The sequence below is a fragment of the Lathamus discolor genome, chromosome 3 (genome assembly GCF_037157495.1).
Source record: "Lathamus discolor isolate bLatDis1 chromosome 3, bLatDis1.hap1, whole genome shotgun sequence".
NCBI lineage: Eukaryota > Metazoa > Chordata > Aves > Psittaciformes > Psittacidae > Lathamus > Lathamus discolor.
The window spans coordinates 86,629,878-86,643,340 of record NC_088886.1 but is presented as its reverse complement, the minus strand read 5'-3'; the positions used below and the strand labels follow the sequence as shown (position 1 = coordinate 86,643,340).

The window sequence follows — 13,463 nt, the reverse complement described above, 5'->3', positions numbered from 1 at the left end:
TACTGAAAGTACAGATGCAGGTTGGTCCCCTGGTCTTTCTCTATGAGCAACTCTTTGGACTGATGTACCTTCTTTGCCATTTTCTGGTCTTTGTCTGTATCTGCCTGGTTTTCTTTCTTTCTTTCTCCCCCTTTTCTTTTTCTTTTTTCTTCCCCCTTCCTTTTTTAGGGGTGGGGTGGAGACTGGGGCGGGAAATGATGTAAACCTGATTCATTTATAATTGTGCCTGTAAACAAATGATTAATTGATAAAATGTTGTGTGATGTTCCCAGTCTGACAAACTGAACGCAAAAAAAAAAAAAAAAAAAAAAAAAAAAAAGAGAGAGAGGGGAAGGAAACAAAAATAAAAACGTAGTAAAATATTATGACCTCAACTGGACATCCTCATCCAATCAACTCATAAATGGTAAGTGATAAAAATTCTTTCTACTACAAGCTGTCAGCAATATGTATGTCATTTTATTTGACGTTCGTATGTTGATTTAAAAAATATCAGTCACCGCGTGCTTACAAAGTGTAGACTTGGATTTCGTGTCTTTACTCTCTTTAAAGAGCCCCATCATGCCAAATGCAAAGCTGGGCATAAGATTAATGTTAAGGAGTTCGGTTCTTGATCAGCTCAAGAGCTTTCGGAAGATGGTGGATGTGAAAATGTTCCCTCAGACGTCTGGCAAGGTTGGCTTTTTTGAGCAGAAACGCTCCAAGCGTGCTTACAAAAGTACATCGGCCTCTTCAGACCTACTTTTATCACCCTGCACCGTTCCTGTTTACTCAGAGATCGTTTTATTTCGCGCAATTCCATTTTAGTAGAACACATCCAGATAATGACGTTCACGACTCTTAACCCTTTCTGTACATAGCTGAAAAATGTTATTCGCAGGGCTCTACTGAGGAAGGGTGTGTGTGAGAGAGGGAGCGGGTGAGTCTCTGTGTGAGCAGAAATACTCAGCAGAACTGCAAATGGCTTGCAAATGAACATGACTCCAAATTGAAGTGCAAATACTTGGGCATACTTTCACCTTCAAACAGTACTGGAAAAATAGCAAGCTACTGTTTGCGCTGGGAAACCAGCTCACTCACCATTAGCGCCCATTCCTCCCCTAAGCAATTTCTAAAACAAGAAATCAGACGCAAGATACGGCCAACATTGTCTGACTTGGTGGCACTAGTACTGGTCACGTTGCAGCTGGTGGTGTTGCATTTTGCTCCTTTGTTGCTGAGATTTAAATTTATATCAATTAAGTACTTAAATTTAGGCCAATACTTCCTCGTGTGCACGTTCACTCGTAGGGCAGAGGTATATTTACCTCAAACCAAAACATCATAATGTTGATGCTGCGGGAGCCGCAAGCCCGTAGGTATTTTGTGCTTGTCCTCTTTTCGAAAACAAACAACAAAACCGGTGCTCAACAGCCCCCGGCCCCACGCCCCCTCCCCCCCCCCAAAAAAAATCTTTAAATATTGCATACATTTGAACCGTCTTTTATTTTCCTTTAAAGGTACTGGCTACATCACCAAAGAAGTTTCAGCAGTGGGAAGTAATTAGCTGGCTCCATACCAAGTGTTTAACGTATATAGAAAAAATGAGGCTCGCTCTAATCTGCCCCCTTTATCAATTTTTATCTGTGTAAAGCGAAGGGCAACTTTTCGCCATATCAGAAACCCAGCCTCTAGAGAAAAAAATATAGAAGTATGAAACGTAAAGGAAAATACTAAAGTGTGACGAGAAAAACAAACAAACAACAACAAGGGGGAAAAAAAGGATTAAAAAAAGAAAAGTAAAAAAGAGAAGAAAAAAGGAAGAAAACAACCCCAGAGAGTAATAAATCATTAAATAAACAGGAATTTCAGTCCCTTCCTCATAACGGCCCGGGAGTAGGAAGTGTTTTCGCAGCGCTGCTGTCGCTGGTGCCCTCGGCGGGCTCCCCACTAACCGTGTGCTTTCCTCCAGATCCCGGCACAGCCGCCGTCCCTCGCTCGGCAGAGCAGGCGTGGGCAGAAGACCATGGGTAATCTGGTTTTCCGTACTACCCGGGCACCGTGTAGCTCGGGGAAGGGTAACCGGGCAGGGAGAGGGGGGAGGGGAGGAAGGGAAGGGAAGGGAAGGAAAAGAAAGCAAAGCGGGCAAAAATCTCACGTAGGCATTGAACGTGGCCAGCGCGGCCCGGCCCAGCTCCCCCAAGAGCTAGGGGCGGAGGAGTCCGTTCTGCTGGCGAGGGGGGGCAGCGCAGCTCTGTCTGCTCGGCCCCTGCCCCGCTGCAGCGGAGCTGCCTGCAGCCGGGCCCGGCGGCTTCCTCTGGGCAGCGTTGGGCATGGCCGGGGGGGCTGCGTTGGGGCTGCGTAGCCCCGAAGTTTCGCAGATACAGGAGCGTGTGTTCAGCCACACGTCAGTTGTGCTTGGAGACACAGGCTTTGCTGTTTCCATCCGTCCGTTTTATTAGGGACACATTAATCTATAATCAAATACACCTCATAAAATTTTTATTGAAAGGCATAAAATCATTACAGAGGTCTTCCACCTGTTTTAAAACAACACAATGGGCATCTCTTTTTAAAAGTGTATCCTTTCCATGGAAACTTTCTGTCAAAGGGTGGGGGGGAGCGGATAATAATACCCGCACATGCTCTGAAATATGGAAGTACCGCAATGTGCTTTTACTGTAACATTTTCCTGTTTTATGAGAAGTCGTTACAGTCCCAGCTTGCGATGGTTTGTTTTTACAGGCAAGAATCCCCCTTTCCCAGCGGGTTTCCTCAGCAGCTTGGAGTGTGATTAGCAAGCCAAGGCTGTTGGATTTATTTAAACACCCTGCCTCTCATTGATTAAGAAATGAATGGCAGAAATCACTCAAAGGAGGTGAAGAAATAGTGCGCGCCCGCCGCGGCCGTGGGCTGCCAGAGCGGCCACGCCAGCCGCGCCCGGGCAGGCAGGGCGGGCAGCGAGGACGGGCAGGGCAGGCAAGGCAGGGTGGGTGGGCAAGCGGGCAGAGAGGACGGGCAAGGAGGGCAGGGCGGGCAGGGAAGGCAGGGCAGGCGGGCAGGGCGGGCAGAGCGGGCGGCCCCTGCGAGGTCCGGGAGCGCTGTGCGGGGCTGTTGTTGATGATGATTTTTTTTTTTAATCACAGCAGCCCCAGTTTAGCGGATTGATTTACTCGCAGTATTGGTAAATATGATCACGTGGGCTGCGCAACCAATGGTTGAGGGTTGCAGTCTGCAAAATACTACGATTGTTCTCCGGGAGGGTATCATATACAGTTAACAGTGTAACCTTTTATATGACTACGAGGGGAGCCTAAAATGTCGTCTAGTGGCACCATAAGTAACTATTATGTCGATTCTCTCATAGGCCATGAAAGCGAAGAAGTTTACGGGAGTAGATTCGTCCAGGGAGGTCACAGTGCGACCTCCAGGCCATCAGGTGTTGCAGAGAGTTCAGATTTTTCTTCCTGTAGCTTTGCACCAAAATCCACCGTGTTCTCCACCTCCTGGTCCACGGTTCACCCTCAGCCGTCTGCGGCAATGACCGGGATCTACCACCCCTACATGCACCAGCCCCACTTAGGGGCAGCCGACGCCGGCCGCTACGTGCGCTCCTGGATCGAGCCCTTCCCGGGCTTCCCGGGCGGCGGCGGCGGAGGCGGCAGCGGCGGCGGCTCCGCTTCCAGCTCCGGCTCCTCCAACGGGCGCCACTACGGGATAAAGCCGGAGACGGGAGCAGCCGCCTCCTCGTCTTCCTCCTCCTCCTCCTCCTCTTCCAAAAGGACTGAGTGCTCCTCGTCCCGGGAGTCCCAGGGGATCGGTGTGCCCGAGTACACGTGCAGCTCCTTCCTCCAGGAGCCCCGAGAGAAGGAGGCTGCCGGCAGCTCCAAGGACCCCGCCGCTTGCAGCCACAACCCCAGCCCGAGCAGCGATCTGAAGGAGGAGAAACAGCAGCAACTTGACCCAAGTAAGTAAAAAAAAAAAAAAAAAAAAAAAAAAATAGGGGGGAGAGAGAGGGAGAGAGGGGCAGAGAGAGAGGGAGAGAAAGAAAGAAGGAAAGAAAGAAAGAAATTGCCCCTTTGATTTATTGCCGAAACCTGTAAGGCTCGAATGTGCAAAACTGATAGTTTTACTAACCTATAAAAACGTCTAGACGCCTACCCCAGCGCAAGCAGCAACAAGCACCCATAAAAGACTCCACATAACCACCTACCATCAAGACATCATTTGTACAGTAAACAGACTGGGGCATTAAGGCTTTTATGATAATTTCTCCAAAGTTGTGAAAACAGTCCATCCTTCGTTAAATTAATTTAACGACCTTTCTCTCTCCTCCCCCCCCACCCCCCCCGGCCCCCGTTCCCTATATACCTCCCTTCTTCCAGATAATCCTGCAGCAAACTGGATCCACGCTCGTTCAACTAGGAAAAAGCGTTGTCCCTACACAAAGTATCAAACTCTGGAACTGGAAAAAGAATTTCTCTTTAACATGTACCTCACCCGAGACCGCCGTTACGAAGTAGCTAGGATTTTAAATCTCACAGAGAGACAGGTCAAAATCTGGTTTCAGAACAGAAGAATGAAAATGAAAAAGATGAACAAGGAGAAAGGCAATAAAGGAGACTAATGCTGGAGTAGAAACGCAGTTGGGGAATACTGCTTTAGTTTTGAGTTTGGGAGGTTTGGGTTTTATTTTGGATTTGGGTTTTTTGGTTGCCGAGTTCCTCTTTTTTTTGGGGGGGGGGAGGGGTCTTTTTCTTTCTTTCTTCTTCCTTTCTTTTTTCTCTTCTTATTTTTTCCCTTTTTTTTTTTTTTTTTGTTGTTGTTTTGGTTTTATTCATTTTACCCCTGTACTCTCACCCCCACATATGTTTCCCCTCCTCCTCCCGGTCCCGTCCCCCCTCCATCTCCCCCAGGAACTTTAAATCAATCTGGTCTTTTTTTTGTTTGTTTTTTTTTTTTTTTTTTTTCCTTAGCTAGAAGTGAAACGTGGTCTATGTCAGGTATTTTGGGAAATTTTGTCTTGCTCGCCAACGTGTTTTGCAGAGTCGCTTCATCCCCTCTTCCTCCTTCCCAGACCGTTTGGTTGATATTGTGAGTGCACGTTAGCTTTGGGAGCTCTATCTGATGTTAAATGTTTGACATGTTCCTTAAAAGTGATGTAGTCTAGATAGTTACTTTGCCAAAATAAAAGTAAGGAAATTAATTATAATTACGGTAATAAAATATATATTAAATTACAGTGGCTTAAATCAATGGGGGGTACTGTGTTGTCCCCGATTTACTAAGAGGAAACCTTCCCCAAAACCTCTGCTTTCTAGGTCTGAATTTCGCTCCTTCGCAATAGATGCCACAGAGGGGCCACGAGCTGTCCCCCCCCACACCTTTAGTGCACTAGTAGGAGGTTGTCTCATCCCTGAAGCCGTTCGCAATAGGCCTAACGCCTCCCGGTCCCCCGGCTAGCTGGCGACCCTGCCCCTGGTGACTGTTGTGTTAATTAACCGCCCGGTGTCTCGAACTACGGACCTGTTGTAATTGTTGTCAGTTATTACACAATAAAGTCTGCCGTGACCGAACGACAGCGCTGCGGTGAGAGGACAAATCTGTGCGCCCCTCGCGATGCTCTCCGCGCCGCCGACCCTTCCGCGTAGGTCCCGCGGGGCCTCCGTGGGCCGAGCACTGCCGGGCCGGGGCCGCGGGAAAGCCCGGCCTCGCTGCCGGGCCGGCAGCACCTCTGGCAGCCACAAAGGCCGGAGGAAAATCACTTCTCCGCAGCTCTCGCTTAATCGACGTTTGCTCTCGGAGGGCAGCGGCAGCGAGGCCGGCTCCGGCCTCTCCGTGTAGGTGCACGGGCCGCGTACCCCTCCCGAGCGCCTGGGTTACCAGCGCTCTCTGAAACACCAACCACCTCTTGGGACAGCTTAGGAAATGCTCCCGCACCGGTCCTCCAGAACCAATGGAGGAAAATTACGCCTATTCGCTTAAACTTATTTTATTGTTGGGGGCCGCTTCCAGCCTCTACGCTCTTTAATCTGGAGGTTGGAGGTCTCTGGAGGGACCCGGCTGCTTCCAAACGTTCGGCTTTGTTGGCGAGAGCTCATTTAGCAACGTGTCTCCTGCCTTCTGCATTTATAAGCCCACATGACTTTATCAAGATAATTGAGATGAAGTTCATTGTAAAAAATGCTTTGTTTAAAGAGCAACCATTAAAATGAAGGACCCGTAAATATTTACGAGCAGTTCGGTTAATTCAAGAATAAGGGGAGAGCTGAGAGACCTGGTGTTTAATGTTTTTTACCTCTGTAAAAGAAAAAAAAGGCAAAAGCCTGCAGTGCCAGGAAAAGGTGTTGCATTGCTTCCCATCCATTGTGGAGAAGATACCTATAATTCTTTTAAAACAGGAAGAACCGTGGTATAATAAAACCATTGAGATGGCTAGACGTCTGGACCTAATGAGTTTACGATATGCTATGGCGCTTTTCTTTGAAACCACCTTATTTTGATGTTTGTGTTTGTTAAAGGGGGGGGGGGGGGGGAAGGTCAAAAAATCCAGACAAACTAGGTCTTAAAATCTTGGACTATAAATTTCAATATGTCAGCTTTGGGCCAAGGCAACAGACTCAAAAAAGACCCGAAGGTCACTGAACTGAGAGATATTACGAAGTCCACTGATTTGTTGAAATGTATTTTATTGGATCTTCCACTGCAACGTTAGCCTCCGTGTTTGCGGAAATAACTATGGAGGGGGTGATCTATAACTAACAACACGTAAACAATATTCTTGCCACACAACACTCTATTATGTTGATTCCAGCAAATGCTCTGGTAAGAAATTGTCGTCAAGTCCACACCATCTCTTTTATATATTTTATTTCTGGCAGATTGACAGTTTCTACCTTGTCTATTCCCACCCCACTCCCCCCCCCCCCCCCCGCCTTTGTTTACCTATTTCTAATATGGTGTGCGTTGTTTCAAAATGGCAGAAAGAAAACCAAACGTCTCGAACGCCAAAATGCGGTTTTTCCATGGAAATGACTTTTTGTGTCAAACTGAAAAATAATTTAATTGCTACCCGTTGGTTGTGTTAATATATGTTTGTATATATGCGCAGTCGCGTGCGCACGCATCATACCGAATAATTCACAGGCATGTGTGGTGAAGGGGCGGGAGGATGAACAAAGATCCATCTTTACTTTCGTTTACATAAATCAATCCATAAATACAGAAATGCATGGGCAAACAAAATAACATGTTCAAGACAAAAACGTGTAACTCTGAAACTACCACACATGGAGAATTCGTGGTGTAATATGTGGGGAAACATGATCGAAAACGCGATAGCAGCGGTCTTCAAAGCTCAGGCGTCTTTGCTGGCTGCCATGTGTAAACGAGGCGCATTCTTTGCATGTAGTTAATTATAGCACTGGCAAAAAAATAAAAGAGGGTCACAGAAATGTGCTAAGAAAATGGCACTGTGAAGTCCGGCTGACAAAAAAAAAAGAAAAAAAAAAAAAAAAAAGGTGAAAAAATGGGAGAGGGAGAAGAAAAGGAAAAAAAAGGAAAAATAAAAGGAATTAAAACCATCCCAGAACCAGCGAGCACAGGAAGGACCGCTCAGAGCTGAGGCCCCGCCGGGGCAGTGCAGAGCCGGCCGGTGTCCCGCAGTGTCCCTTCGGGGCTCTGGCGGAGCCACGGAACGCAGACGGGTCCGGGGAGCAGCGGGCCGCGCTGGCCGGGAGGGCGCTGCCTGCCGCCGCACCCCGCCAGAGGGCGCCCGCGCTCCACTTTAGTGCCACCGCCGCGCCTCGCGCTCCGCGCCCCGCGTACGGCTCTGCGCGCCCCCAGGCCGCGGAGAACCGCTGCCGGGACTGCAGCTCCATGCGAGTGGCAGTGCTGACACGTGGCGGACGGGTGGTCTGGAGTGGATGCGGAAGGCATCCACGCTGACCCTCCGCGGCTCTCCGCGGAGTGAGGCGGTTTCCCTGCTGCCGCCATTCCGCCAACACACCGCCTGGCCTGGCCTCCTGCCTTCCTGCTGCTCTCTTGCTATGGCCTTTTCCTTTTGCTTCGATCCGTCCTTGTAGCGTTAAAAATCTGTGTGCCCTCCCCGGGCCTCTCTCACTCCATCACCCCCCACCCGCCTGTTCCCCGGCTGTCCCTGAGCCTTCGCCGGCCGCCAAAAGGCGTGTGTTCCAGGCCGCCGAGCCCCTCCTTGGGCGCGGGCGTCGCTGCGGGCCTAGCGCCCGTTCAGGCACTCATGTATGGGGCAGCAGGGCTGGTCACCTAGACAAAGCAAGTTAATTGTGATGGAGGCGGGGAGGTCGGGGGGGTGGGGGAGCAGAGTGTGATGGGGAAGGAGCCTACGATGCCTTTTATGTAACCACAAGTATTTTTTGTCAATTCACACCAGATGGTCACACGTGGCTCTAGCGCGGCCCGTATTATATTTCACCTAAATTTTTCGTTTCTCTTCAAAATAGGGCGGACTCGACCTCCTGCGGGTGTCTGTCCAAAAAGCCGGTTCCCACTGCAGGACGAAGCGGGGAAGAGAGGGCTGGAGACAGCACTTCTCGAGGCTTGGGGCCCCGCGATGGCTGCGGGCCCGAGGAGCAGGGGCAGAGCCGAGCCTGCCCGGCAGCGCCTTCCTTCCTTCCTCTCGTATAGCAGGGCTCGCTTACTTGGGACCGCGTTCCCAAGCGGTGCTAACCGCTCATCCACGTATTTTCCTTTTTATTTTTTTTTTTTTATTTTATTTTTTCCTTCCCTCTCTCTGCCTCGGTAATGACGTCCACCAAGGGTGAAATGATGGAAAGTGTATTCATAGGCATGATTTCCATTAAGTGTAAATTAACCTGGAGCCTTAGCCATGCGTGCACAGCGTCAAGGGTAAATGTGCATCTCATTTCCCAGGGCTCTGTTCGCTTGCAAGGGAATGACTGAAGGGCCCGTAGCACCCCGCCGCCCTCTGGATCTCCCCGGCTGCCCTCGCCGGCACCCCCGGCTCTGTGCGCCGGGCACCGGCTCCCTCGGCTGGTCTCTGCCCTAGCCGGATGGCGGTGCAGGCCGCGGTTCAGTGCTCAGGCGCGGCCCTGGGCCCCTAGTGGCCTCGCCCCGGGCAGCGCGCCCGCGGTTATCGCGCGGGATCTGCGCGGCTGCCTCGCCTCTGCGCGGCGGGGGTTTCGCCGGCTCCTGGCGAGCGCGCACCGGAGGGGGGAGCGGAGGCGCCGCGGCTGGGGTGGATCCGGGCAGGGCTGGGCCGGGTTTTTTTCTTGCCTGAGGAGCGGCACATGTAAACTGAAGCCAAAAGTCCCCCCTGAGCTCATGAGCGTGTGTGTGTGTATGTGTGTGTGTGCGCGGGCTGCTGTGTGCCTAATAGGAAATAGTAAAAGCAGTGAGGCAGGTCATTTTGGGAGCGATTATAATCCAGTCCTGGTCACCACATACACGGAGACCAGGAGCGGTGAGCGCACGGGCGAGCGGCGACGGCATGAGCGCGGCGTAGAGGCACCAGCGGCGGCGGCGGCGGCGGCGGGAGCAGCGCCCCGTGCCCGAGCCCGCTCCCCCGCCCGCAGCCGCCCCCTCCCAGATGAGCTCCTACTTTGTCAACCCGCTGTACTCCAAGTACAAGGCGGCGGCTGCGGCGGCGGCGGCGGCGGCGGCGGCGGGGGAGCCCATCAGTCCCTCGTACTACGACTGTCACTTCGCGCCCGAGGTGAGCGGCCGCCACGCCGCCGCCGCTGCTGCCGCCGCCCTGCTCTACGGGAACGGCGCGGCCGCCGCCGGCTTCCCGCACCCAGCGCCCGGAGGGGCGGGGGGCGGCGGCGGCGGCGGCGCGGCAGCGGACTTTTACCACCCGGCCGGGGGGAGCCCCACGGCCGCCTACCAGCCGCCTCCTCCTCCCCCCGCCGCGCCTCCGCCTCCTGCCCCCTGCAGTGGGGTTACCTGTCACGGGGAGCCCGCTAAATTTTACGGATACGATAACTTACAGAGACAGCAGATTTTTACGACACAGCAAGAGGCCGAGCTGGTACAATATCCTGACTGTAAATCGTCCAGTGCTAATATTGGCGAGGAACCAGACCACTTAAATCAGAGCTCGTCTCCTGCTCAAATGTTTCCCTGGATGAGACCACAAGGTTGGACGCAGTCAAAAATTTGCTTCCATCTCACGTCTGAGTTCGAAACTTTCTTTTCCTCCTCCTGCTTCTTTCTTGCTGCATCTCGCTCCCTGCCTCTGCCTCCCTCGCTCCCTGCCTCTCTCCCCGCGATTCCTATCTCCGCGGTGGCTTGCGATAATAAAGCGATACAGTAAGCAAAGAGAAAGCTCAGCAGAAGGCGGCTGTCACCCCAAGAGTAGCTTTAAAGTCCATTTGGACACCGAGGTGTATCTGCCACTCTCGCCCGGCTCCTGCCGCAGCCGTCCGAAAGGGAGGGAGCAGGGCCGGGGGACCGGTCATCAGATAATAAAGTGACCCCGTAAACTCGGTCCTGCAAACCCCGGTGGAGGGGTGGGGAGCCGAGGCACTTCGTGCGGCTGCTACTGCTGTTTGTCCCGCACTCGTGTGTAGAACTCGGCTCTGCCGAGCCCTCTGCTTTTTCCCCCTGCGTTTCTGTGGGGCTTCTCTCGAGAGATTCCAGAGGGGCCCGAGCCCTCGCTCCCTGCTTGTGCCTGGTTTTGAACGACCACACCAACTTCCAAAACCTTGTGTTTTTGTTTTAAACAGCAGCGCCGGGTAGGAGGAGAGGAAGACAAACATACAGTCGATTCCAGACACTAGAGCTGGAAAAGGAATTCCTCTTTAACCCCTATCTGACCAGGAAGAGGAGGATCGAAGTGTCCCACGCATTAGGACTCACAGAAAGGCAGGTAAAGATCTGGTTTCAGAACAGGAGGATGAAATGGAAAAAAGAGAACAACAAGGACAAATTCCCCGCTTCCAGACAGGAGAGAAAGGAAGGGGAGGCCAAAAAGGAAGCACATGATCTGGAAGAAGACAGAGCTGAGGGCCAGACGAATTAAATTTTGCCCTAAAAACCTTTGCGAAAGACCATCAGAAACAACCAGCGCCACAGCCCGACATGTCAGCCGGTCTCCCCCCGTAAGAGGTCCTGCCGTGGGACGAGAGACCCAGTGTACCTCTGCTTGACATTTCTCTGCTTCGGGTACTTCAGTTGTTTATGGTTTTGTTTTTAGCCATATCTGGAACAATCTCTAGATTTAACAGCTCATCTGCTTCTTTTGCAAATTTGATACAGAGTTTGTAGCAATACATTTCTAGTGATTTTTTTTTTTCCAATCTTAAAAGACGGTGATTGCGAGAAACAACATAAACTTCCTAATAATGAATTCCAATAAGCAAGACATTTAACGACGCTTTATTAATCAAGACAAGTGCACTTGTACTATTTTAATTCTTGTTCTTATGTTGACTAAATTAAATAAATTTAATAAATTTGAAGAAAAGTACTTAGAAGTATATTTAACCTTTTGCTATGATATTTGATTAAAATAAACCAAATTTATTCAAATATAAACTGTATCGGCATCTTCATTTATTTTTCGTAATCCACTCCTCCAGTAAACCTCAGTGCCCCTCCACGTCTGGACTAACTCCCCCCTGCGCCTTTCTCCTTACGTCCCCCTGCGCTGGGTGTTTCGGTGGGGTCTGGGAAGGGCACGTTGGTTACAAATCCCGGGTTTCTCTCCCTGCTGCCTGCACACTCCGCCAGAGTGGCCAAACATGGCTCTGCGGGACCGTGGTGGAAGCAGCGGACAGCGGGGACCAAGGGCCCACCCTCGGGCTGAGCCCACGCTGCGGCCCGGTCCACGGAGCCCCCCTCGATGTGTTCGCCCAGGCCCTGCCTTCACCTTTGCCGCCCTTCCTGAGCTGCGGGACGGCGGGGCCGGGGCACTGCTGGGGCTTTGCCTTGTCGAGATGGGAGCTGCTCCTGATCCGCGCTGGGCTTCCATCCTCAGCCAAACCCGGCCTAAGAGACCCTGCCGGTGGCGGACGAGTGGAGAGATTAAAAGCTTTTGTGGGCTTACGTGGAGTTTTCTCGGGAGCTGTAATGGTTAGTGCTCCAAAACCAAGCGTAAACGGAGAGGACATTTTTCCCCCTAAGTATTATGGCACGGCTTGAGTGCGTTCCCTGCGAAGGCCACAGCCGGCGGGAGCAGATTCCCCGCAAGATTCCCGGCAGCCAAGGGGAGAGGAGCCCGCTCGGATCAGTAAAACGGTTTAATTTATCTCCCCTTTTTCCCCTCCCTCCCCTTTCTCCCGCTCCTCGGCGAGGTCCAGCAGCCTGCGATAGCTGAGAGGACGGCAGTGAGCAGTCCTTTTTAGGAACAGTAGCCAGAGCGCTGGGGTATGAGGTATAAAACCCTACCAAGATATTTGCGTCATTTTTTCTCCACGGCCTCACGCCCGCGTGAGTGATGGTTAAATGAAGGGGACAGCAGGGATGCGCCAGCCACTGCCACGAACACGAGAAATTTACATTATCTACCCGAGAAACTATTAGGGGCCGAGCCGGGGCCCCACTCGGAAACACATCGAGGAGCCTGGAAGGGTGCCGGCCTCCGCCGTCTGTGCCCAGTGCTGCGGCCCTTCTCCCTCGCCCACCGCTTCGCTCCAGGGAGCAGATCCGGCATGGCGGGAACCGCCATGCCCGGTGTCAGGAATTGTATGGTGGGCTTGGTTCATTTCGTTTCCCTTCCCTTTACCCCCTCCCCGCCACCGAGCCAGGCACGTTTCCATTCCTGCAAAACAGTAGCTCTAGAGGGAGTCACAAGCAAGCGGAGCTATTGTTCTAGGTTTATTTTAATCCCGTAGTTGGTTAAAGGTTGTAAACGAGGGGAAACTGCAGCAAAGAGGTGAAGTAAACATTTTGCTGCATGGATTTGCATAAATACACGGGTACCCCTAATGTCCAGGAAGGATGTGGGGCTGGTGGCGGCGCTGTTAAGGAAACCCAGTCTCCTGACACGTAACACCCCCCCACCCCCTCGGTTTTCAAAATAATACCCGTTGCCACTGGCACCGACATGCTGGGTCTCAGGTCAGGGTAAAAGCCCCTTCCCTGTGCTGCGGTTGTGGCCAAGTCCTGGTGCAGCAGGTCCCCGCAGGCGCTGCCGCAGAAATATCAGTGCCGCAGACCCGGACCGCAGCAAGGGAAGCGCGTGTCGGAGACGTGCACACCTGAGCGGGCACTAGTATTTATTCGGGAAAGAGCTGATGCTGTGGTTGTTTTTAATTTCCAGGCAAAGAGAAGAAAATTGAAATATTACTGGAGAAGTTTCCGTTAAGCGTCGCTCTCCCTGGGCCGACTGGGAACGCAGCCACGTAGACAAAAACTGACTTCCTTGTGCGCACATCGTCTGCAAAGGCCTAGCTGTAACTGGGATAGTCCCTGTCTTATTCGTTAAGAAAAACAATAAAAATCGCTGTAGTTGTTAAGGTATTCCCCCTTAGAGCCTGGCAGCT

The 13,463-nt window shown here is 51.9% G+C and overlaps 2 protein-coding genes across 7 annotated transcripts; both read left to right on the top strand.

Moving 5' to 3' along the window:
- Window positions 1–238: 238 nt before the first annotated feature.
- Window positions 239–5,560, top strand: HOXD9 (homeobox D9). 5 transcript variants are annotated; one of them, XM_065670300.1, is made up of 5 exons: window positions 239–406; window positions 553–675; window positions 1,952–2,009; window positions 3,347–3,946; window positions 4,365–5,560. In XM_065670300.1, the coding sequence occupies exons 1-5, from the start codon at window positions 404–406 to the stop codon at window positions 4,604–4,606; spliced, it is 1,026 nt and encodes a 341-aa protein (XP_065526372.1). In that variant the 5' UTR covers window positions 239–403; the 3' UTR covers window positions 4,607–5,560. The 5 variants fall into 5 exon arrangements, with proteins under 5 accessions (XP_065526372.1, XP_065526373.1, XP_065526374.1 ...); XM_065670301.1 differs by having other exon boundaries at window positions 239–675; XM_065670302.1 differs by lacking the exon at window positions 553–675 and having other exon boundaries at window positions 240–406.
- A 3,718-nt stretch (window positions 5,561–9,278) lies between these two features.
- On the top strand, window positions 9,279–11,514 carry HOXD8 (homeobox D8). 2 transcript variants are annotated; one of them, XM_065670298.1, is made up of 3 exons: window positions 9,287–9,691; window positions 9,968–10,115; window positions 10,704–11,514. In XM_065670298.1, exons 1-3 carry the CDS (start codon window positions 9,566–9,568, stop codon window positions 10,997–10,999), a joined length of 570 nt encoding a protein of 189 aa, XP_065526370.1. In that variant the 5' UTR covers window positions 9,287–9,565; the 3' UTR covers window positions 11,000–11,514. The 2 variants fall into 2 exon arrangements, with proteins under 2 accessions (XP_065526369.1, XP_065526370.1); XM_065670297.1 differs by having other exon boundaries at window positions 9,279–10,115.
- The last annotated feature ends 1,949 nt before the right edge of the window (window positions 11,515–13,463 follow it).

Coding starts and splice junctions, on each gene's coding strand:
- HOXD9 (XM_065670300.1), top strand. Junction 676..1,951: donor TCCCTCAGACGTCTGGCAAG/GTTGGCTTTTTT, acceptor GCTTTCCTCCAG/ATCCCGGCACAGCCGCCGTC. Junction 2,010..3,346: donor GCGTGGGCAGAAGACCATGG/GTAATCTGGTTT, acceptor ATTCTCTCATAG/GCCATGAAAGCGAAGAAGTT.
- HOXD8 (XM_065670297.1), top strand. CDS start 9,566: ATGAGCTCCTACTTTGTCAACCCGCTGTACTCCAAGTACAAGGCGGCG. Junction 10,116..10,703: donor TCCCTGGATGAGACCACAAG/GTTGGACGCAGT, acceptor TGTTTTAAACAG/CAGCGCCGGGTAGGAGGAGA.